The sequence below is a fragment of the Magallana gigas genome, chromosome 9 (genome assembly GCF_963853765.1).
Source record: "Magallana gigas chromosome 9, xbMagGiga1.1, whole genome shotgun sequence".
Classification (NCBI taxonomy): Eukaryota; Metazoa; Mollusca; class Bivalvia; order Ostreida; family Ostreidae; genus Magallana; species Magallana gigas.
In genome coordinates, this window is record NC_088861.1 from 15358100 (window position 1) to 15384422 (window position 26323).

The window sequence follows — 26323 nt, forward strand, 5'->3', positions numbered from 1 at the left end:
TTTTTTTAAGATGTGTAACTTATCCTTACCCAATAAGTTTCTTTTGTACATGTAGTTGGTTTTTAAATGTAATGCACTTTGCCCTATCAACAACAGAAAAAAAATCAGCTTTTATGCTTTAGTCAAATCAAAAGTTAAACAATTCAAAAGAATCGCTAATAGGATTTGTTACATACTTTTCAATAAAGTTTGAAAAAAAAATACCATCCGACTTTAATTTTAGTCGTGTTAAGTTGATATGAAGTCATCAAATCCTTCCTGGTAGGTTTAGTCACACATGTAATGCAATGTCATGTACAATGAAGGATCTTCTATGTGTGTTAATGGCTATTGTCTTCCTAATGACAACAAATGGTGAGTTTTATTAGATCATAAGCATACAAACAACTTTTAACATTAAAAGACAGTTTTGTAATCTTTCTGCTTTCTTATACTCATTCATATTATTTATAAAAGATGAGTAATATGCATTTTTTTCTGAAACCTACTTTTGTCATAATAATGATCTATCTGTATACACAGTTCATGTTAGTCATTGGGGAAAACACGTTAGGAATTTCCGTTTGGTAGTAAAAAGAAATCGTTTGCATTGCCATTTATTGTTTGTGTTGTAGGGTATTGTATTTTTTTATGTATAATGAAACATACATACTGTTAAGTTGTTTCATATTTGGTATGCAATATAAAATGTATATTATACATGAACAAAACGGTTAATCAGTAGCTTTCCGTAGAGGGTGACAACACTTTTCAGTTTTTACATAATACACACACTGTATACTCAATTCATCGTGTTTTATGTCGCTTGTGCAAGTGCGCATACTTATGATATATAATTGCTCGGTAACATCACTCATTGGCCTGGAAAGTTGAGTTGTCGGTAAAAGTAGCCCACAAAACCAATTATAATATCATTAGAGCTCCCACAAATTTTAACGCTTGATAGTAACTGATTTGTATTCCATTTTATTTTCATTTTTCATTCATTTGTTCATTCAAATATAAACGACAAATATTTAAAATTTAACGTCCAATACTCTTTTCCAGGACAATGTCCACCGAATGGTGAGTACAGCTTCAAAACAAACAATTATTCTATGAAGAATTCAAACAGTGTCTAACAGTTGTTTATTTTTATTTTATTTAATATGTGTATGTCAATTACTATAATTGTAGTTGGAAGTATATCAATAACTACCTGTAGCAGATCACTGGGATCGGGGCCACGGATCTACGTGGACTTTAACAAAATTAACCAACCATGCGAATGTACTGTGGCCTTCATAGGATTTGCTGGGGTTTTACTTGTGACAGCGGACACATTAACAGTACCATCATGTAATACGGAAGTGGTAGTAAATGGAAGTCATAGATTTGGCTGTCCAATTCCACAGGGAGCGTCAGCTACGTTTAAACTGTCATTAGACCAATCTATAAATGTACAAGCAGAATACTCACCACCATCTTCACCAGGAACCTTTTATCAATGTCTAGGATTTCAAGAAAACGGTAATAGATTTATCATTCTTCTTCTTCTTCTTCTTCTAAAGTTATTGGATTTTGGTTTATTTACTTAGATAGTAACGCAACAAATAATATTCATAAACTTTATTCATTGAGCTATTCTATGCAATAACAAAAACCATCAAAATTTACTTATTGTAAATGTTAATAAATAAAAAGATATGTACCAAAAATATCCTTAAATAAATGAAATAAAATAAAATGTTACCATTTAAACCAAAACTTTTTCTTAGCGCTGCTGCTTTATCTGTCTAAAGAGCCTACATGGTCAAAAAACTTAGGTTGAAAATTTTGGTATTTTATTTGAGTTTGCCTTTAGAAGTAATTGATTGTTAAGAAAGTGATGCATGTACTGTATATAAGAAGATATCTATAAATTTCATAGAAAATCTAAGATACCCATTCCATGTATGATCATTAAGATAAATATTAATGATAGATGTATTAAATATATGCACATCATCATGGGTAGAACAATCTTTTGAGTTCATTCCATTCCTTTTCTTAAGGAAGTATGGGACTCACGATTTTGAATCTACCGCGCAACTCCGAATGACGTAAACTAATTCGCAGTCTTTAAATCTGTTGGTTCAATTCTAAGGTATTTAACAATAGAATTTATTGTGGAAAGGATTTCATAGTCTCTTTTTAAAATAAAACGTGAACATAAATGATAATAAAAGTTGATTTAACCAAAAAAATCTTATTTTACGACATAAATATCGGTTTGGTTTTCGGCAATGCGGAGGAAACGTAGATTTGATTTTGAACGCTGAGAAGACATAAAGGTTGCTAAAGCTCAGAAAAAGGATGGTCTAGTCACATAATGCAAACGTGGACGCTCTCTTGGGCAGACCAATCACATATTTATATATTAAGCTGGATAATTCTCATCACAGATGGAGGAAGATGACTCGACGCCAGCTAAAGCGTTCTGTCCAGGTTTGACCTACATTCATTGATAGAGTAAAAGTATTTGATAGTCTCAGCTAGATTAACTTTGTCGAGACTGAAACTTTTTGACAGACGTCTCTTCAGTTTTTCAGTTTTGGCGAATCTTGCTGAGATTAGAGTATAAGTAAACTTGGTATGGGCATCATCGAATTTTTCTTATGCTATGCCGGTGTAATGCACTGGTGTTTGCATGCATTGGTCTCTGCTCAGAAATGTGTAAGATACCTATACCCATATAAGTAGGCATCGTACATATTCGTGAGTAAAGTCCCAAGCACCTGAGGTGTAATTACATGATAAAAAAAATAATCATAATCATGTATACAAGTTTTTGACAGTATGGTTCAATACACATATCAGAACCCAGTAGAATTCTTAATGTCTTTCATTATTAATAGTTAATTCTAAAATATATCAGAATTTGTATCATGTCATCACATGTTTCAGAAAATCAGATGTTTCGAGTAATCGACTTTCAATGCATGAGTTCATTCCAAAATTATGTTAAACCACACATACGAAATCTCCTGTCGTCTCTGTGCTTAGCCATTAGTCGAATTATGTGGCATCAAGTTTATATTTTAGCTACAAGTAGAAACTGCATATCATGACAACTAACATTGATTTTGTATCAGTAATTTCAGATGCTATGTCTGAGTGAGGTTAAAATGATTCAGTTTAGATGAAATTGTTAACTGACAGTCATTATGTGTGGCGTTAGGTGTTAAACTATTGGAAACCCATGACGTCAGGAGACATATTGACAGCAAAATAAATTTCAAATAGGTGTGAATTAGGTGTTCAAGTACAATTTTTTTAATTTACAACTCAACCTCAGATGGTGTCTTTTTTCAGTTAAAACAGTGTCTGGAGCTTTTGTGTGACTTTCAGTCTTTTCACAATAATGCTCCCTCAAAATTTACTTTTTACAGCCCCATGCCCTTCTTCATGTGGAAAGATTTGCATGTACATATTTATGTATCTGATTGTAGAACAACTAATTCAAAAAGTGAAGATTTTAGAAGTCAGTGTCTAATAATAACTACCCCTCTTCCAGTAAATATTAATATGTTTGTTAAATCTGAGTTAACCTCTGTTTATGCCTTTTTAATATCAAGTACATATGCATATATTTTTTTACTGATCAACTTGGCAACCAATTGGTGTTCCAATTAATATTCTCTCATGGTGCAAAAATTCCTGATTATGTAACTTAATATTACAGATGTTGACCATGAAGAAGTTGTCGAAATGTCTGATTGTGGTTGGAGACAGTGGAGGAGTTTGGTGGAATTAGGGATGTAAGCAGATATGCATTTAAGAGAGCTCGGTGGTCGTGTCCATTTTTAGACTGTGTTGATCTCCTAAGGAAGAAGAGCTATATATAAAAATATGCTGGTTGGCAGAAGATAGAGAGAGTGGGAAGTCATAACATTTGTCAGGTATTTGATAAATTACATAAACTACTTTCGATTGGTATCTCTGTGATTGGTTTAATTTTAATGGATTCCAGGGGTTTACTCTTTCATATGAACAAATTAAAACCCACACAAAAAAACCCTAACCCCCCCCCCCCCCCAAAAAAAAAATCTTCATTAACTGTGCAAAATAATCCATGAAATTGCATCCCAATGAACCTTTAATGAATGGTAACATTTCCCAAAAATTAGACCTCACAAAATTCAATGATTTGACAGCAGGGTAAAAGTTAACTATAATATTCCATATATTGTTGACTGAAATCTCTAGTCCCAGAGATTATCACTTTGCCATATATTTTCATTGATTTTACTATGTTTAATACTCTAAGCATGAGTGTGCCAATTGAAAATCTGTCATTTATTAAAAATGTTTGTTTATTTTATAAGTAAATTCTAAATCATGTAATTTTTTTTATGAATTTTTTGTTTGTTATCCTTAAGTAAAGGAATGTACAAGATAAAGATTAGTATTTCATTTAAAATGAAAAATATTAAGGCTGATCTTTATTTAATCAAATAAAAAAATTAAAATGAATTGTAGCATTTTGAATAGAAATCGAACAAATTGAATAAACCCTGAATTGTCCTAGCCCTAATCTTAATGAACCATAAATTGTACATCCTAAGAAATCCTTGTGTTTGAATGTCACAACAGTTTTTGTTTAGATATTTCTCTATGTATAAGTATTTTAGGTGATGCTATTTCCCATCTTTCAGGTCATTCATCTATGATCAAGACATTTTCTGGAAAAATAGAACACTTTTCAACAAGATAGAAATCCCGTCGCACATGTACTTTGTCTCTTAATTCCAAATCAACACCTCCTCCAATATTGCAGTATCAACTGGAACGGAACTATGAAGGCCATGGAGAGTGACATGATAGAAGAGATGGTCAAGGATGTGAATGATGGGTCTGTTCGTATAAAGACAATAGTTGGTGATGAAGAACAATAATTTCCAAACTTTGGACAAACATTGACACAAATATTGGTGAAACATTGGATGCTAATCATGTGAAAGAAATCTTAAGGAACCATCTATACTTTGTGAAAAATAACTCAAAATTTTAGCTTTCAATGTCATACAGTATCTCAAAAGATGTTTATACTTCATCCTTGGCCAATGACTTGTGCTCTTGTCCGCATCAATATTTATGTTAGATATGTAATAAAAATGTTGAGAGGGTTGTTCATTTTGGAGCGATTATTGTCAGCTTCATTATTTATGCTAGATTGGTAACACATGTAATAATGTTGAGAGGGCTTTTGATTTGGGTGCATTATTTGTAAAGCCTGTTGATTTATTACATATACATGTGAGGACTGAGATGTCCAGTATAAACTTGATTCGTAGAAAATCAATTCATACCATAATAATTATATGGTTGTAACAGTAATTGATGTCGTTCTACCGAATGGCTTAAAATTAAATTCGCCCCTTGTACTTTGCATTTTGTACATGATGTAATGCTGATTTCGATCCTTTTATAAATATGTTTCAGAGTTGAAAAAATAATGATACATGTAGGAAATCATATATTAAATATTTATTTGTTTATACCTATTAGATTTATTTTGTTCCTACCTGGTATCTTGTTATAAGGATAAAATAGTTCAAAAATTTGTACTTTAACAGAGGAATTTCAAGTTAAACAGAGGAAATTTGGGATTTAAATGAATATTTTTGTACTTTTTTTGCTGAAATTATAAAGTACTGGCATTTTCATAAAGATATTATTAATTGACTGAGTGTTTATTGAACAAAAAGTTGGTATTGATTATTTTATCTACATTAGAATAGTGTTCAAGTGAAAGTGGCGCGAAATTGGCAAAATAGACCAGAGGAAATTCAGACTGCAATATCTTTTTATCTAAGTCTTTGACATATGTGTTTCCCCTTTTCCAGTGAAAGCATAATGTTTGAACATTTTATTTGAGTTCAAAAATAAGACTTTTAATTATATTAAAATATATTTTTTGACCATTTTGCATTAAAGGTCAACGCAAAAAGCAACAAATTAGAACTATGCAGAGGAAATTCGGTTGCAGTTTGTAAAATACTGAGGAGGCGTTGACAAAATATTTTTGTAAAAATCATTCTTCTGTTAATGTGTTATAAATAGCATATAAGAAAAATGAAATCAAATGATTTCAAACACTGTAGCATTGCTCCATTTCTGTTGCAAGCGGTGTATTTTAATGAGACGGAGCATTTCCAACAAGGGTATGTTTGGGTACAGTTACCATGGAAACAAACATATTGACCTATTAATTTTTTTTTATATTCTGTTAGAGGAAATACAGTGCTATCCGTTGAACCAAGTTTTATAATTTTTTAATTACTTTGGTGTGAGTCCCATACTCCCTTAAAGAATTGTATCTAATACGGCAGATTGTATTCGGCACATCTGCATTACAATTATTTGCAATCCTCCCGTCAATATCATGCCAATTCTTTTATAAATTTATAAGATACATATGCATACATAATTTTCGTACATAAGTTTTCAATTTGTATAATATAATTTGAGCATGTTATTTGAGAAAGAAAGCAAGAAATATCGTTATAAGCGCATAGTTTTTCAAGTCTCCTGGCAAAGATACCTTTTTTATTTTAATCAAATGCAAAAAGATGTGATTTGACTTTCAGGTGGTATTCGCGGAGAGGTCGGTGTAACATGTGATGTTCCATCAGGAGCAACAACAAGATCATATACAGCATCAACAACAAGGAAAACATCATCCCCATCATCATCAACAACAAAAACAGCATCAACAACAACAAAAACAGCATCAACAACAAAAATAACAGTCCCCTTAACAACAACAAAGATATCATCACCATCAACATCAACAAAAACAGCTACAACTATCAAAAGATCTACACCACAACCATCATCTTATGCTGTACAATCAACAGAGTCTACATCACATTTTTCCAATAATATTAATACAGACAACTCCATGAGCATTGCTACAACCATTGCTGTTCCGTATTCTTCGTCAATAGAGTCGACTCAAGATGATCCAAAGGAAATGATTTGTAAATATACTCAACAATTCAATTATCAACCTTTTGAAAGAAATAAGTAAACTATTAATATTTCGCTAAATTATTTTCGTAAATAGTCTATTCGCCATCTGATTCACATGCACGAATTATACCTGAACTTTGACCAAAAATATCCGGTAAAATCATATCTAAGCTGAATATTATACATCAATTAAAAGCACAATAACCTCTGAAATATTTTGTGGAAATGTACGCAATGCCATGTATAAATAATTTACTAACAATATCTTTTTTAGCAAATGTCAAAGTCGTATTACAATCATACCCACCTCGTTATCGGGGTTAATCTTTATTGTGGGCGAAATCAAGCGATACATTGTTGTTGTTTAAATTTTGTTTAGGAAACATACTTTCCCACTAAATTCATTAACATTTCAATACCATTTTAAAGACTTTATAGCTGGTTCTGTGGCTGGAGGTGTAGTACTTCTTACTGGACTGATGATTTTCATAATGTTAAAGATCAACAGGTTTGTATCTGTTTGAAAAATAATAGAAACTACCAATTCTTATTAAAGACATTGGCACTAAGTGCCACGGCAACCTGTAATTTTTGCAAAAACAGATACAAAGGCTAACCATAGGACCATATGGTCACTATAGGTATACATTTAACCATGCCCCATTTAATCTTGAAAATATTAATAAAAAAGTAAAAGTCCTGGTAATGAACCGATTAAAATTTGATACGTTAAATCTTATTAATTTAAAACCTATTGTTTCTTTTGGTCTGATTTTAATTTGTCATGATATAGAAGATACGAGATGATATGTTATAATTAGCGCCTAATACAGGATTAATGCTGATAATTTAAACTAAAGGAAAGAGAGCCAAATAATTATATAACCTGGCAGACAGACTAATGGACGATTAATGTGTACTATATCGATTCCTTTTGTTAAATGTAGCAAACGTATTCCCCGATATGCAGCGCAAATGCGGCACATACTTTTTTTAAACATCGTTACTCTTAACATTTAAAAATTGAAATTAACTTGTGTTCATGTAATAAAATTTGAAATATCTAAAAAGAATTATTGCTCAAATCATGAAAGTCGAGTAATGTACCTCCAGTAGGTCTAGATATTGTATGCGTATCGAAAATGTGTACCTTAAGGATACACTTGGTATCGTGTTTCATTGCGATATATTATTATATTGATAAATAGCTACCATGTCAGGAAAGAACCACGCATAAATAGTACTTTCCGGTACAGTGGTATAACATTTTAATTCTTTTTTTTTCTATGAATTGAACGGTGAAAAGAAAATGACTATGATGCATATATGCTGAAGAATAAAATCATTTAACAAAATCATGTTTATGTAATTATACAAAATAACTACAATGTGGTTTTGTAACAGGTCAGTGATACATTGAACAAATATTCATCTCCCAATGATTTTGAATATCTTTTAAATATCAGTCATTTGCATAATTTTTCATCTGCTTTTAGAGCAAGAAAAAGAGGTAAAAAAGATGAAAATAGGAACGAGGACGGTGCGCACACAAATGAGGTATTTGATTACAACATTGGATTAACAGAAAACCCTCTATACATCACTTCTGAATCTGAAGAGGAAACGGAGAACCCACCAGGAGAACAACATGAACTTGGCTTACCAAACAATAAACCTATAGATCCAATGTCTGTGTATGCAGCGCCAAATAAAAATAGAAATCATCATCAGATGACCAATAGTGGAGATGTGTATGCGCAGGTGTATAAATAAAACGTTAGCACTTCGAAGGATGCTGTCAGTGTGCAACTTTAAACCCAAGATAGCGTTGGTCATATGAAAGTTAAATAATTCACGACCATAAAAAAAAATTTAAGAAAAGAAAATGCATACAAATTTTCATTTTAATTTCTGTCTTTCTGGTATTTTTCAATTAAAATAGAATATTAATTATTTATACCATTCTCGGTGAAGTAATACTGGTATATTTTTTTTTATTACTTTTTTAGTCATTTTTTTCATATAGCTTTAGCAAAAAATAATGTGGAAGAGCATGACTGAAATGTCAGTCTATTTTTCATTGTCATTCCTCAAAATATGCGTAAGTTAATGTAAAAGAGTGTTTGTACATTTAGTAGATGCAAAAACATGAGCAAAAACCAAGGCGGTTAGCTTTATTTAACTTAAATGTATGAGATAAATCTTCTTTGTAATAAAATGATAACTATTTTCATTGCATCACAATTAAATGTTTTCGCAAAAGACATCCTAACGTGTGATTGCTATACAATTTGCTATGACTTAATTCAGGCCTTACTTCTTTTCTGTGCCTGTAAATATAATTAAAAAGTAAAAAGAGTCAAACTTAATATGAATAGGTTGAATGCTGCCATTTTGCTTTGGATTCGCAAAATGTTTCCATGAGTTTTGTAAATTAAAAAATAATAACAGAAAGACAATCTATTCGCGTTTCCTTGATTTAAGAGAGTGAATCCTTATTCACTCCACTTTGGGTTGACCCACATGATTTTCTGCTAGCAGCGTTTTACATTTTAATAAAAACATATCTTGGTTTTCTTTGTACATGTCAACTTAAGATGTCAGACTTATTCAATTTAGTTTAGAATAAATAGCCATTACCTAAGTCATTCTACTAGTAAAACACATTTACAGGTATACCACTTAATACATGTAGAAATCCGTCATCAGGAATGTTTTATTATTCCTGTTAGAGTGGACAAAGTGGCAAATATAATTATGTGTTTTTAATATTCGTTGAGATGATTCTGGCTCATGTGAAAAATATTGGTCGTCATAAGTATACCATATCCAAGAAGAAAGAAATCAATTGAGCTGCAAGGTCGGGTATCCCCTTACGGCAGGATTTTTTCTGTAAAATCAATGGTAATTTTGTTAGTATTCCATGCCTTCATGCAACTGTACAAGTTGCATGTAACTTATATGCCTAACATGGGGTATTGATAACCTTAATTACATCAATTTTAAGTTGTAACTTTCCTATATTTAGCAACTATTTTTTCCTTACGCTTGCTGACCAAGGTTCCTGTCCACATCTGATATATATGTACTGCAGGACTAATTTCAGCGAGAAAATTTTGACTGACATTTCTCCAGAATCTCAGATTAGTGCCACACAGATTGATTCGGGAAAATTTGCCCTAAATTTGGCCGGTTGTTACGATAGAAATACGCTGAATTAAATCAACTGCCCCACTCAACCCTATCAACATAAAATGTCAGTTTCCTATTGTTAAAAGGTTTAAATCCCACAAAATATTAACCTCAATTTTTTTTTCAATTTATTTTCACATGCATTGAATTTTTCCCACCTCCAAAGCTAAAGATTTCCAGTCAAGGTCATAAATACTCTGTTTCAGAATATATCGCACTCAAAGATTTCAACGTTATCATTTTATGAATATTGTATTATGAAATTAAAAAATCTATTTACAAATACCAAAGTTTCCTTTTAATTTCTTCTTAATTCCATATTTTATGCTTTTGGCAAATAACTTGACATCTAAATGCATCTGTAAAGTTCCTGTTTGTACCGGTATAGATTTATATGTAAAACTACAAATGCGAGACAAAATTTGAAACAGTCTATTTGTGATACACGTTCGCATTATTTGGTAAAGGTTCTGTGCCTATTCATAAGCCATGCCCTTTTTTGATGAGCAATTTAACATTTTCGTAAAGGAAATGTTACCAATCGTTTTATTGATTTGTATGCATCTAATATCACCAACATTGTTTTGTTTATAATTTTTATTTTCATTCAACAAAATGTTGATTGAGTTACCCCATGGTCAGCAAGCGTAAGGAAAAAAATAGTTGCTAAATATAGGAAAGTTACAACTTAAAATTTTTGTTTCCATGAATATTTATTATATATTTATCATATATTTATGATTGTTTATCTACCTATTGGAGAGCAAAACTCCTGATTTTAGTTGATTCAGAATGATGAATAATTAATGGTCGTTTATGAAAAGTGTAATTCGATTTAATTATATAACACTTTTGAGTAAGCTTTCTCGTTATGTCGCAAATGAGATAATTTTATAACTATGGCCTGGAAATTGCTGGATCAGACCGGAAATAGTAATATTGCCCTCCCGAAAACAGTTATATGTCACAGGAAATAGTTATATTGCCCGAAACTTTTTTATCACCTTCGCGTGCAATAATTCTGCATTTTAATTACGTCGGGTTCGAAATTTAGCTTAACAGTCGTAAATAGGTCCTCAAAAATAAAATTGAATGGACAGCGTCTGCTGATCAAAGGAGTTACTTTAATTGCCTAAATTCAAAAATTATCTACTTATTGAAAGCACCGATCGACATTTTACACTGATTTGTAAAATATGAACATGCATTGATACATGTACTTAAAGTACATTTTTAATGAGGTAAATAAGTTCTTAAACTGATTTTGATTTTTCAAAAATGTTAATAACATATATTGCATGTTTTTTTCGGGTGACAATACAATAATATTTGTCCTTTGGCATCGGGCGACATAACATTCCAGGGCTTTTCTGTCACCTCAGGGCAACTGTTTTGGTATGTCTCCCTCTAAGCCATGGAACCTATGTTTAATATACAAAGGTCAATATTTCGAATAACATGGTTTTTTTTCATAACAGATTATTTTGCATATTTCAAATGAAATGGACGGAATTGTTAGTGCTCTACCTAGTAACAATATCAACAGATACTACTACATATACTTCTTCCGAATTTCTTTTTTAACATACAATATAATGCTGCACAAATTATGGCATGTAAATTTAAAGAAAAAAAAAACTGTACATGTTATGCAGGAGAAAACGTCATCACTTTAATTAATTGGTCATATATAAAATCTTTATATTGACAGTAACATGCAGCTTGTATAAAAAAAATGACCTTAGGTTAGTTTATCACATGCATACTTTTTGGAGTAATCCAATGGTGATCATCTTAGTGACGAAAAAGCGGTTTGTGACGCTATATATTTGTCAAATACTTATTACCATGATTGTTTATTCTATAATCCTTTTCATTCGCTTTAATGATAAATTGCTAATATTTTTTTTTATTTATATCAAACTACTATATAATGATTTTAAAAATACAAAAATCGTGTTGGAAAACGAAGTCTTTTGAAATGTCAAAAATTAATTTGAATAGAAAGAATGTTCCTATTTAGGATCAATTCGTTGTGGGGTTTTTTATATTTATTTGCAATAGTACATATAAGAAAACAATTTGCATAATAATACTTTGAAATAGTAGTAGTAAATATGTAATATACATGCAGTACATTTTTAGTAAAAACACTATTACATTCATTTCTATATTTTAGCTGTGAGAGGATAATTGTGGTCAGGATGACAAGTGCGTAGTGCTTCGCGAAAATATCAAAAATGCCCTATATAAATTGCAAAACTTGTTGCCTACTACCATATTAATCTGATCGCAGATTCTACCTAGGTGACAATAGCGTTGGGAGGTAGATCATTTTGTCTGGAGAGAGCTATGGTGAGACTAAATAGCTGTAATGCTACTTAAATTCTTGAGGTAAGGGGCAAATACATCAGATATCGGAAACTTCAGGAGTCAAGCACTTGCTTTTTGTATTAAAGATAAGGTCTATTTTAATAGTTTTTTTTCTGCATAGAATTCCTGGCAGGACTTTTCGGCTAGTGACAGAAGTTGACGACTATGAGCCATGGCTGCGATATATTTGTTAAGCTGCAACTACTTAGATATTTTATGGATTAAGTATATACATTAGCTATTTCACTTTTTATCGGCTCTTTAGACTAACAAAGTTATTGATGTATATATTTGCCTAATACCTTTCCCAAGGCTTATGTCAATTTTACCCCCTTGGTCTGGGTGCACACTGATTGATGATGTGATCTCATTTTTTGCTCAGGATGCCCAATTGCAAATTGTGCTGGCTCCCCATTGTTTTATTCATTTTTGATTTTGAGGGTGCTCATTGATTGATGGTGTGACCCAAATCATGTGCCGGGATGCCCAATTGTATTCTGTGCTCGCTCCCCAATAATTTTTTTATATTTTTTTTAGGGTGCTCACAGATTAATGATGTGAAGCCCCCCCCCCAAAAAAAAAAAAACAAAACAAAAAACAAAAAAAAAACCAAATTGTTTGTTTGGGAGTGGTTGAGGATTGAAGATATGACCCCTTTCTTTTTTGCTTTGGATGCTCAATAGCATATTGTGCTGGCTCCCCATTGTTTTATATTTGTTGATTTTGAGGGTGCTAACTGATTGATGCCATGACTCCAAATATTATTTGGTTGCTCTAACCTGCACATACCGAGTAGTGTTTTGCTATCTGATGTTCACTGGTTCTGATTTTAATAGGTTTATTTTCGTACCAATTGGTGTTGGTATTTTGTCTGTTTACTGGTGTTAGAGAATTAGATCTACTAGTGGTGCAGACTTCGAAGAGCCCGCATAATCTCGTGGCGAGTTTTTTTCCGATTACCAGTAGTGCTCATATAAACTTTTATTTGTTTATATGAAGTATTTAAGTATTAATAAATAGGATATTTTTAAAAGAGTAAACAGCTGGTCCAAGGGTTCACCTTGGTTTCTGTATTTGCTTTAATATCTTTTATTGCCAGTAAATTCATAAAACTCACACTAATATTTTTTCTTATTTGATGTGTATTTCCTGACATCTCTGTAAACATATGTCTTTGATGATATTTGTTTTCTTTAAAAATACTATAGATAAAAACACCACAAATGCATGTCTTTCCTTTCTATGTAAGAGGATGTTGTTACCATTGAATGGCGAGATTCACCACTCACTCATAATCTGAGTGTGCGTCTGTTATCAAGATTATTAGTATTTTTTTTTACAAAACGAACACTTGGTTATATTGTGAAAAAAAAAACAGGATGTAAATCGTCTTGAAATAAATAAGTATGGGAATTACATTGTAAGACGTCGAATGGTTCTTTAGTAAAAGCGCTCTAATTTATTACTTAAATATTCCTCAATTATTAGATACAAAACATCCTTTTGCTCCTATCCAGCTGTGTTCTAATTAAGTGGCAACAAGTACTTTTAGAATAGAAGTAATATAACCCCAGTTGTAGAGTAAAGTTTCATACTAATTATAAACATTAAAAAACTTGCTATTAATAATATTTAAGAAATTATTGTTAAAACATCATTAACACGCGGGATTTTGCAAACACACTTTTAATTAAATTAACATTCATTTTGATATCTAGATATTTGAATGAAAAGAACATTTTTTATTGCAACCATCAGTTTACTGATTCCTGAATATTAACAAATGTGAAAAACAATACTGATAGGTAATGCATATTTAATACATATTTTGAATCAGATCAAGAATGTAAGGAATGTTTTTGTAAGCGTTGACACAGCATTATTCTCATAAAATCAACAGTGTGCGGCCTGTGGTTTCTAACATGCACGTTTATGTTTCACACATATCAAAACAAAATGACATACAAATCAACTCTATTTTTTTTTATCTGGTTGAGTTTGTACATGCCTGATATTATCTATTCCTTCCTCATTAGTTAGTTAGTCATACTGCATGTAAAATGGAGGATAGTCTATGTATGTTTATGGTTAGTGTGTTTCTTGTGACAACAAAGGGTGAGTTTTTATAGAAATTAGTCTGTTAGTATAAAACAACGTTAAACATTAATAGTTAGTTTGAAATTCGTTATCTTCCTGTTTTCTTACACTTCAACCGACTTTTGTCATGAAAATGATCTAGATGTGTCTGTACATGCACCGTTGTTAGTATTTGGAGGAAATGCGTCAAGATTTATTTGACAGTATAATAGATAAAAAAGAAAAAGTTGATTTTGTCATGAAATGTATATTTCACAGTGAATTGCTGTTAGTGTTTTAAATATAAAAGTGCAAATACTGCTCGGTAGTTTTCACGTTGGCCATGCAATATTAAAATGTACAAATCTACTCTGTCTCTGTCTCTCTCTCTCTCTCTCTCTCTCTCTCTCTCTCTCTTTGTCTGTCTGTCTGTCTCTCTCTCTCTCTCTCTCTCTCTCTCTCTCTTTGTCTGTCTGTCTCTCTCTGTCTCTCTCTCTCTCTCTCTCTCTCTCTCTCTCTCTCTCTCTCTCTCTCTCTCTCTCTCTCTCTCTCTCTCTCTCTCTCCCCAAGGAGAGATTTTGTTTTGAAGTAAATTTTCTCAAAGCTGTTATGATCACTTTAGTGTATACAAATGTATTTGATTGTTCAACTTCAAATATAAAAAAAAATGTACAAAAGAACACACATTTTTTTCAATAACATACTACCGTGGAGTGCATTGTGACAAACAATTTTAGTTGTAACACACACAACTCAACTAACATAGTTTTTGTTAGGAATAAAAAATATGATATTTAAGCATTGAATCATTGTTTTTTGAAAGATGTGGTCTCATAACTGCAACAATGTGTGCATACAAATTGAATAACGCGCGATAGCAACTTCACGACTCTAGTATTATGCACATCGTCAGCTTTAAAAATCGAAAACTTCAACTTACATGTATATATATATATATATATATATATATATATATATATATATATATATATATATATATATATATATATATATATATATAATCAAGCACAAATATTACAATAACTCTCATATTGACATATACCTGCCCACAGTGAATGATAACAACAAGAGTGAAATTCCCTGACAGGAACAATAGATAGATAGATAGATAGATAGATAGATAGATAGATAGATAGATAGATAGATAGATAGATAGATAGATAGATAGATAGATATGATGGTGTCTTTTCAGGTGGTAAAGGCGGATATGTCAGTGTATTATGTGATATTCCATCAGGAACAAAAACATGAGGATCGTATACAGTATTTCCAACAGGGAAATCAACATCCCCAGCAACACCAACAACAATAAAAACTTCATCCCCATAATTATCAACAAAGATACCATCACAATCAACAACAACAGCGGCAAAGAAGTCGACTCAAGATGATACTAAGGAAATGATTTGTAAATATACACAGGATGAATGACCATCTTTAAGTCCTCCTTAAAGATAGCTTAAAGGTGTTTAAAGGTAGCTTAAAGACGATCTTTAAGCCACCTTTAAGCTACCTTTAAGCTATATGTGTTCCTTAAAGGTGGCGTAAAGAAAGCGTAAAGATGGCTTAAAGGCAGCTTAAAGACTATCTTTAAGCCACCTTTAAGCCACCTTTAAGGACAACTTATAGGTCCTTAATGTCCAAACTTCTTTAAGCCACCTTTAAGCCACCTTAAAGCTACCTTTAAGCCACCTTTAAGCCACTAAAAAAATTTAATTCAATGTTGTGCTTAATTTCCAACAAAATGTATTAACTTTATGAAAGAAAAGGTATTAAAACGGTTTTTGTTCTAGAAAGAAAAATGAAAAAAAAACACAATAAAAAACCGGCCACGGCGAGAATTGAACCCGGGACCCTTAATTAACTAGCATCACCACGCATCCTCTGCGCCACGGCAACTTACATATATATGAGCGTTTTTATATCGTATATATCAGTGGATATTGAATCACTGTATTGAATGTGTTTACTTAAAAAGATTTTGACAAACCATTCAGTTTGTAACAATCAATTATATCTAATTTATAAATTACATGCATGCATGTATTTAGAATGAAATATGGAACTTGGTCTTCAGTGAACAAAAATATATTATACCTAAATGGAAACCGTTAGGTTCACTATAGTAGGCTTTCTGACATGTAGTTAATAAATTTAAACCGAGTAGATATACGTTCATCTTTTTTATAGCTATAAAAATGTAAGAAAGAAAATGAAATCATTTCTTTTATTAAATGCATTGATACTATTAGGGTATTTGTTCAATTTCCCGCAATTTCCAGGTTTTCATGATCGCGGCGCCGTTCCAATATGTTTAAATATTTACATGTAATTGTATGTACATGATTTATAAACTATCAATTCTATAACAAACAAAATTACCAATTACTGGTGACGTATTTACTGCATGTGGCAATTGCAAATGACTTGTACATACAATTGTATGATGTGCCAGGCCGGGTATATTTGACATATTTACCCTTATACATATATTTAAATAATCAACCCCTATTTATGATCACCGGTACATTAATTAATTAGCCTCAAGATTTTACTCTTACATACATGTATCGTTAATTTGTAGACGTAACATCTTTGAAACCCAGAGCTAGGAAATAATACTTTGAAAATGAATTACAAATGTAAATTAACTTTTATTCACTAGACTTATCGTATACTCGTACATACTAAAATTCAACGCCTTTAGAAACCCTGACGTGCACCTGGGCACACGACACACCTGTTGTGTATATCTTGTATATTCTGTGTTAGTTCCAGGGGTTTTCTTAAGTTGGACAAACAATAGACTTTAAATAGATATACACAAACATGCACCTGGGCACACGACACAACTGTTGTGTATATCTTGTATATTCTGTGTTAGTTCCAGGAGTTTTCTTAAGTTGTACAAACAATAGACTCTAATTAGATATACACAAACGAACAAAACTATGTCTAGACAAACAAAGCAGTAATATCCTGCCCGATATAACAAAGGCAGTTGAGAGTCTTTTCATCTTTAACATGTATCTAGCAGATCTAGAGTTAGAAATAATGAAAATTGAAAAAAAAAAAAACAAACCTTAAACCGATTAACAAATTAATTCATGCATTTTTGGTTCATTATCTTTATTTTGTTTAATAACCGGATGAACTGAGAGAGAGAGAAAGAGAGAGAGAGAGAGAGAGAGAGAGAGAGAGAAATAGAGAGAGAGAGAGAGAGATTTTTTTCACCGATTAATTTATAATAGGAAACAAACATACTTTAATTAGTTTTTTGCACATATTAAGATACAGAGACTGCGCTCATCCCTACAATAATTTTGAAACCCCCCAAAAATTATAAAGAATTTTATAACGGCAATCTGTGTCCATCGGAGCGGTGCTGATGATAGCGATCTTTGTTTAATGGAGCGACGATTAAAACCGCCTGGAACACCCCCCCTCCCCCTTCCTTGGAAATTATATTATCACTCGGATGACCCCCTTCCATCTCTATAAAAGAGCTTTTGCATTTAACATATGTGTTTATTGTTCAGCTTGATCAATATTGACTTAAAGGCCACTTAAAGACAGTGTAAAGGCAGTGTAAAGAGAGCGTAAATGCCACTTAAAGATGCTTAAAGGTGGCTTAAAGGTGGCTTAAAGGTGGCTTAAAGAAGTTTGGACATTAAGGACCTATAAGCACTTGCTTAAAGGTGACTTAAAGGCGGCTTAAAGGTCGTATAGCCTTTAAGCTCCTTTAAGTCACCTTTCAGCCACCTTTAAGGACTTGCTTAAAGGTGGTTTTTCGTCCTGTGATACCTTAACAAATCAATTATGAATATATGGAATATATTAACAAAGAGCTAGAGCCACGAAGCATCAAAAATTGCCCTATCATTAAAAATTACCATATTTTGGTATAATATAGGGTAGAATCTTAGCTTTTCATAACTGTTTTTCTTTTTTCGATATCTATCATACTTTTTTATAAACGGAGTTTACAATATGGCATTGTTTTGATGAAAAATGTAGAACAGACGTCATTTTTGTTAAGTAACGTCACGAAATGATAAAACTACGTATGACTTGAATCTAATGAAATAAACAAAAAACAAATAAAATTATCATGTAGACATTATAATTAATTTATGAAAATCAATTTATTGATGAAAATACCATGAAAAGCTTTTTTACAATAAAGTTTCAAAAATATTACAGGGACCAGTGCTGAAGGTCAATATAACAGCGGTACATTTAAATATGTCGGTGTGTTAAAAGTTCTTTTTTCTGCAATTTGAAACGGCCTGAAGTAATGCTGATGATGCGCAGTGTATAACTGAGGATTAATCATTGAATTCTACCAATGTAATAACAAATTATTAAAATTAAATATATAAATATGACAGAGATACGGTAATTGAATTTAATAGAGATATATGTAATCTCGAATTTTGATGCATTACTGTAAAAGTCTGTGTACATTATTTTCATGATTATTTTACTTGTTTCAAGGCTTCAATATTATCACCCAATCCTGGTGCTTTACAGCAGTTAGATGCCAGGGTTCAATCCTTTGAAATGTTTTATTTTCCCATTTTCCGTGGGCTTACCGTGCGTTCATGTGCGCTCACCTTGCGTTCACTTGCGCTCTCCGCTCCGTTCCCGCTCATCGTTCACAAAACGCCCACCGTGCGTTCACAAAGATTTCGCCTTGCGCTCACTGCGTTCGTTTTGTGTTCACTTATTGTTTAGTCAGATAATATTATATTTAGGCTTATAACAATACAAACATGTAGTTTATTGTTATTATTTCCTGATTACCAACGAAAATTACCTCCCAGGGCACTCCGAATAAATCGTTTATCTTGCGTTCACATAGAGTACATATATCGTTCAACGTTCACTTTGTGCTTGCGTTTGCGCTCTGCGTTTGCTCACAGTTCACCGTTCATAAGCGTTATCCAAATTCGGCTCAGTGTGCACTCACCGCGTTCGTTTAGAGTGCACTCACTGTGCGCTCACCGTTCACGAACTGTTCAAGTGAAAAATAAAACCTTTTAGCGACTGTGTATATGTAATGGATATACTAGTATGCCGAAAGCAGTTCTGTATGAAATAATATAAAACAGTTTCGAGGCCCGTTATAGGGCCGAGAACAGTGATATTTTTTCATACAGAAGTGTTTGAGGCATATATAGTACTTAAATCACTCCATTGAATATCATTGTTGATTCCTGAGACAGCCCGATTTTAAAGAATAACAGTATTATTAAGAAGCTCTTTAATAATCGGACTGTCACAAGTAAAAATTTTGACTGCTGGAACAAGGGAATGACATTACAGCAGTGTTTTAATGTTCATTAATTAACTGAAAAAAGAATATCGATTTCTTTAAAAATATTCTCATGAGTTAATTATTCCTTATAAATGCCATAACGTCTATTCATTCACATTTCATTTTTTCTAGTGATATTCATGTCTTTTGAGAATTGTTCCAAGTGATAAGCTATCCGTAAGAGAGAGAGAGAGAGAGAGAGAGAGAGAGAGAGAGAGAGAGAGAGAGAGAGAATGTGGGTTTACTATTTTGAAGCGAAGATAGGTTAAAATGAACATTTTTATTTAAAACATCAAGCAGTAGCACATAAATAATGTCGTAAAATTGTCTTGAAAAGTCGAATTCATAGCAAGCATGTAGAATTTGTGTTATCATTTGTATAGATTTGTAATGAACCCGGCCGTAAATCCATTTTTTCAGAGGGTAGGGAAGGGGGGGGGGGTGGTTGAATGGAAACAAATACCGTTTTAAATCTCTCTGTACTCATCGCTTTTTTTTTTAAAGAAAGGGCCCGGCAATCTGAATTTATTTTTATATGCAATACAAGAAAAATTTTAATAAGATTTAACGCATAAATTGATCAAAGATAATTTCAATCGAGAATTTTATAGGCAAAAGTAAGTCACCGATGTTCACACGTTTAGGGTGTATTTTTTATTTTATTGGACAAATGATCAACAAAGACATCGCAATAAGGATTAGACTTCTATATAGTGCACATGCTAATAAAGTATTCTAAGCTGTGTTTACCAAAAGCCGTCTTCATCGAAACGGACACAATCGATCTTTTAAGAAAGGAGTGTAACTGCATGTAACGGTTCACCGGAAATACATTGACCACGCGACGAATCAACACTGATCAACAGTGGCTGATAAAGAAAAGACGTATGCATTGGCAAAATGTTTTTATACAAGGGGCGATGGCTTAATATTCAATTACAGCTGTACTTAGGAATTAAATAATCAGGTTTTTTGACGGAATAAGTTAAGTTTATCATATATGTAGGCCTACATGTTTACACGTGATGTCGACTGTCTTTCTCCCGCGGTATTCAGGAACACGTACTTGTGTAAAAAAAAAAAATCGCTTGCATCTTTCCTTTCGTTTAATGCATTTCACCGTTTGACAAAAAACCCACAACTAGCTACTTATACATGCTATCGCTTATTCTAAAATTATAAAGGTACATGTATATGAATATATTTACTTACGTACGTACAATGTTAACTTTGCCAATTTAATTTTTTCTGTTTGTTAGCAATGTTCATGTATCTCATACTTTACTGAAATTGAATATTACCGTGGTACATAGAAATAATGCTTTTTAAAAATGCAGACTTTACTGGTAAATTCTATTGGCAAAATACTGAAAGAACTCAAGAATCCATGTACAGATTCAACTGACGTCGCAAACGTCAAACTATGACGTCATTGATGATGCACGTTGTAAGCATGAATCCACAGTATAAAATTACTAGATAAAACATGGTAAAGTTCAGTTTATATGCAATTCTTCCTCAAATATTTAATAAAATAAGGATTTTGTAAATAATCACAAATAATTCTTTATCATTATGAATTAAATTCTGCTATTTCAATAAAAAGGAAGCAAATAATTACCCTAAAATAGAGTGGTCTGTTTTATTTTCTGTTACTAAAATTTTCAAAATTTGTAAAATACACATTGGCCACACTTGAGTACCTCTACGAAATTTTGCAGGCAGAAGCATTTATGCAATATCTCTCAGTTTTAAAAGTTCCAAAGAGGTACTCAAGTGTGGCCACATTCAAAATTGGGAAATACTGCAGTAAAATCTACAATTTTCAGCTATTTTTAACGATCATAGTATGTTTGATGATGCGCATGTGCTAAACGGTGGGGCCGAAGTGAAAAAAATTCATATGCCTAGATGCAGAATATTGTGCCCTACATTATAAGTAATTACAATTTGTATTGTTTCAAACTTGAGTTTTGTGAAAATTTTAAGGCACATTTTGATGCTTCGTGGCTCTAGCTCTTTATTATATTCCGCAAATCATTCATTTGATAAAATTTACAAATCACCACTTAAAATACATTTAAAATTCATTTAAATCACTTTAAAAATAAGACTATTTTTCATCTGTTTCATGTGTATGATTTTTTGTGAACTTTGACCTAAAATGTAACATTTGCAAATGTATAATATTACTTACGATTTTTTTTCACCATTTCAGAAACAAATAATTTTCCATACAAACCAATTATCATGAAAAATTATACACTTTTCTTTCTTTACATTAGTAGAACTGGTTAATTTTCAAATAAATATTCGAAGCAGACAACAACAATTTTGTATGTTGACCAAAAAAAAAAAAAAAAAACACAAAACAAATTCCATGCGCCAATTAGCGTGTTAGCAAAAATCCGGTTGATTTCGTCCCCTAATTGCTTGGATGTATTTAGATGCATATCATACATCGATTTATAAGCACACGCAAACCTCTGACAGCTGTTGGGGAAACTGCACACATTGAACTAACTTACTAACGTTATTTGTAGCAAAAATAGCATAGTCGTATTAAAATCATAACCAATTCGATATCGGGATGAATCTTTATGAGAAGGGCAAAATCAAGCATTACCAGGTTGTTTAAATCTTGTTTTGATAACAGATTTGGACATAGATATTTTCCACGAAAATGTCGCTAAAAAAAGAAAACTACTGAATTTTCTATTATCAAACATACACTAAACATAGCTATTGTTTTACAACGCATACCTTTGTTAGATAATAAAATGGAATTTGTACAGAGAAGTTTTAAGTGTTTGTCATTTTTAGCATACATGTGCTAACGTCTTTCATAAAACTGGTATGTGTGCTATTTGTTTACTAAAGTTTATACATGTAAATAACTCATAATTCTGCCGGAGAAGACAGAAATAAGTTGGCTAAAGCGTTAAGCTAGAATTAATAAAATCGTACCACGTAAACAAGATTTATTTTAGTTTTTTTTTCTATTTACTTCCGGGTACAACTTTGTGTACCAAAGAAAGATAACCACAGCGATCTCGAGGATCGCATTCTGTTCTTTTTATCCTTTAATATTTAAATTGAATTCATAACAAAATATGTCTTTCTCTTATCAACGGGTGTCGAAGCATAAGAGAAGCACATATCACAACCTCGAAGCTGAGGGTCATGAGTTTGTTGCCGGCTGGGGGATACACTAAAGAACCAATTAAGATGTCGCACGGTTTTTAACTTGTTCCTAATATAAGCTATTGCACTTATAACAAAACAGTACTTGACTTATCTCCCTCCGATTGAATCTTTCCGCGATTAAGAGGCTAAAATTAATAATAATATTAGAAAAGGAATGCTGTAGCTAACATTAATTAGAGTACTCCAAAAGCCAGCTTTTATTCCGGAAACTCTATCATCGATTAGACTTTTTTCGAGAAATAATCTCACACTAGTCTATATTAAAAAATTTCCTGCTCTCTATTATACAAAGTAGTGGTTTCCCTATCTTTATAGTTCATCAGTTAGCACGAAAATATCTTTTCAAGGAAGTTTTTATAAAAAGAAATATAAGTTAGAGAACCTTGTTGACTTTTATTTCTCCTTATCAACAGTTTAGCGATGTATTTTTTTTTCTGTCGGAATCTTATGCATTTCATTAATTCAGATACAGAGAACAACAGATAAAGATGTCATGGCGGCAAGATACAGTAATCCGTGTTCACTTTAACAAACAAGTATTCTGCAATAATTTTGATTCAAGTTAGAAGGAATTATCAATCTTTCTATGACAGATATTGTTATATACAAGTTATGTGAAAAGTAATAGAAAACTAGAAAATAACAATCACAGAAGCTAATAACATAACTTTTATATCTGATTCAAAAACCCTGGCTTTCTTTATTTCTTCCTTTATTATTTATTTACTTATTTTGCTAGTTATAGATTTAAATAATAATTTCGATTTGTTGTTTTTTGCGTAAATTTTCTAACACAAACGAACAGTTAAATTATAAATTTAAATCAGCCGATTACGAGCATGTTTGGTTTTTTTTGCTTAACGGCAGTATTTACCATTATCTGTCGTTTACTTCTAACATGATTAAAATAAGCTTCTTTTGCGTCAGATATTTTAATGCACAGAAATTATTTGGTTTACTTAAACGCAAACCGTTAGCATGGTATTTATTGAAAATCATTTTATATAATATGCAAGTATTTTGTGTTATTGTATTAATTTTAATTCATATAATTGACTATATGAAAAGCAGTCTCAAATAAAAAAAACCATGACACTTTTTTTTACATTTGTGCGTCTGCTTCGGAATTTTCATTTTCTTCTTCCTAGATAGTACTGTATAGCATACAGGAGAATTACCTTCACTGCTTGTTGCTGCTCTCTGCTTTCCTTGTCCCATGAATTGGCGCGTTTTACTGGTTAAGTTCTGTCAAATAACAAGAATTGAAATTATGCAATTGTTAATATAATTTGAACTCATTATGTCAAAATGTTTAAATGTCCTTTTTGGGATTTTTCCCTATCCTAAATGCAACAAGTATATTTATCTGTAAATGTAATATACATATGTATCATCTGTGCGTCAATTTCTAAAAGAAAAATTCGTCCAACCTATCACTTGACAACACATTTAACTGTTGGTGTATATATAGTTTGTGTGATATTGTTTTATAAAGCATTGACTTGTGTGTACTTGAACAATGGAAACTATAACTGATCGACGGTGTGGCGAATGCTATGAAAGTTATGGAAAGCGGTTATCTACATTACTGGGAAGATTGGCATTGAGATCTCATATTGAATTTATGATTTTTGATCGTCCAGTACTTTTTAAGAGCTCTTGAATCATGTTCTTTGATGTCTAATTTTTCATGTAGCGTGAAAGGATTGTCAGATACCAAGCTGTTATTTCGAATATCATATCTGAACCTTAGCTCATATAGTCAGCACAGTCTTGCATCAAGACTTCTTGGTTGTACATATGGAGCGCATGATGGTCTAGAAGTTGGTGGATAATGTGGATTTATCACATGTAAAATTAATGGATGATACATTTTCATTTTGTTACGCATTAAATGCATTGTCCTATCACATTTAAATTGTATAGGGTCCGTGAAACATTTCACCAATCTAGTAAAAAAGATGGTCCTTGTAAGTCAAACAAAACAATATTAACAAAACAAAACCATTTATTTACAAATATACAATAAATAGTAAGTTGTTGACATCAGTTCTTTTCGGATGGACTAGCTATCATTCTAAAGGACGTCTCACATAAGGTAAGTTCCGTAGGACTGGGAAAGCATAAATGTTTGGTTCGGATATTACGTTTCCACCATAAGTCCTCGCACAGATAATTTATGGTCCACCACTCAGTTTTCACCTATTTAAATATCGAACAACGTGGTATTATAAGTTTTCTTAAACACATATCTGAATATAGATATTAACTCAATAAACACACAGCTGCAGTATATTACAATTCTGGGCTACCGTAACATAACAGCTATTCAAATTACAATTACACATACCTGTAGTCTAACTCTACTCACACTGCAAAACTAATATAAACCTTAAAAATAGAGCTTTGTCGCCCAGAATACATCTAACCTCACTCTTTAACCACTAAGCAAGTTAATTTAAAACTAAATCATACCTGTTAAACAGATTTTCTCCAGTAGTATTACTACACCCAGTGGTGACCACTCATGCAAGCAAAAATATATATAAATAACTCAAAAGTATGGAAATACATTTCAAACAAATTTTAGATACCAGAACTCATCCAAAAGTATGGGAGTATGTTTGGAACATAATTGTGACAATTTTGCTTAAAGAGAAATATGTATCATTGCGTCAAATTTAGATGAAATTGGACGGAAAATTTCGGAAGCCAATATCACGAAAAATAGGTCATTGTCCTACTTATTTTAACTTGAAAACTGACTCCACTGAAAGAGTCTTTAATGCAATATTGTTGGTATTTTATAAGTTTCTGTAAGTAGAAATTTGGCACTCCCTGAGACAACGTAATTCTCTATGCTGTTTGGTACGATTGTTCGCCACTACAGAACCAAATAACCTTCTATACAAACCAATATATTATTATTATTATTATTATTACATGTATATAGCAAATTTTACACTTTTCTTGTTTATACCGGTAGAATTTGTCTATTTTCAAAGACGGAAATAATTGAACAGATTAACAGATGACAACAATTTTGTTTGTTGGGTGTATCTATCTTTCAATTTATATCATATATTATAAACATTGGTTTTAAGCACAAACAAGCTTCTTTTTGGGGGGGAAAAAGTA

At 31.9% G+C, this 26323-nt stretch overlaps 1 protein-coding gene and 2 long non-coding RNA genes across 4 annotated transcripts in view; all 3 read left to right on the top strand.

Annotated features, from left to right (window-relative positions):
- Positions 1-9579, top strand: part of LOC105343022 (mucin-5AC) — a 156921-nt gene extending 147342 nt beyond the window's left edge. Inside the window, exons 1-6 of one of the 2 annotated variants that reach the window (XM_066070684.1) lie at positions 232-354; positions 1048-1065; positions 1177-1509; positions 6612-7004; positions 7426-7504; positions 8493-9578. In XM_066070684.1, coding sequence (XP_065926756.1) covers positions 288-354; positions 1048-1065; positions 1177-1509; positions 6612-7004; positions 7426-7504; positions 8493-8769 — 1167 coding nt within the window. In that variant the 5' untranslated portion in view covers positions 232-287 and the 3' untranslated portion in view covers positions 8770-9578. Of the gene's footprint in view, positions 1-231; positions 355-1047; positions 1066-1176; positions 1510-6611; positions 7005-7425; positions 7505-8492 lie in introns of those variants that run through there. The other variant, XM_066070685.1, reaches the window with a different exon arrangement.
- On the top strand, positions 1838-5624 carry LOC117683596 (uncharacterized). Its single transcript, XR_010709080.1, has 3 exons — positions 1838-2466; positions 3704-3920; positions 4677-5624. It is a non-coding gene; the product is annotated as an uncharacterized lncRNA (long non-coding RNA).
- A 5025-nt stretch (positions 9580-14604) lies between the features above and the next one.
- Positions 14605-23874, top strand: LOC136271226 (uncharacterized). Its single transcript, XR_010709118.1, has 3 exons — positions 14605-14676; positions 15851-16066; positions 23652-23874. It is a non-coding gene; the product is annotated as an uncharacterized lncRNA (long non-coding RNA).
- The last annotated feature ends 2449 nt before the right edge of the window (positions 23875-26323 follow it).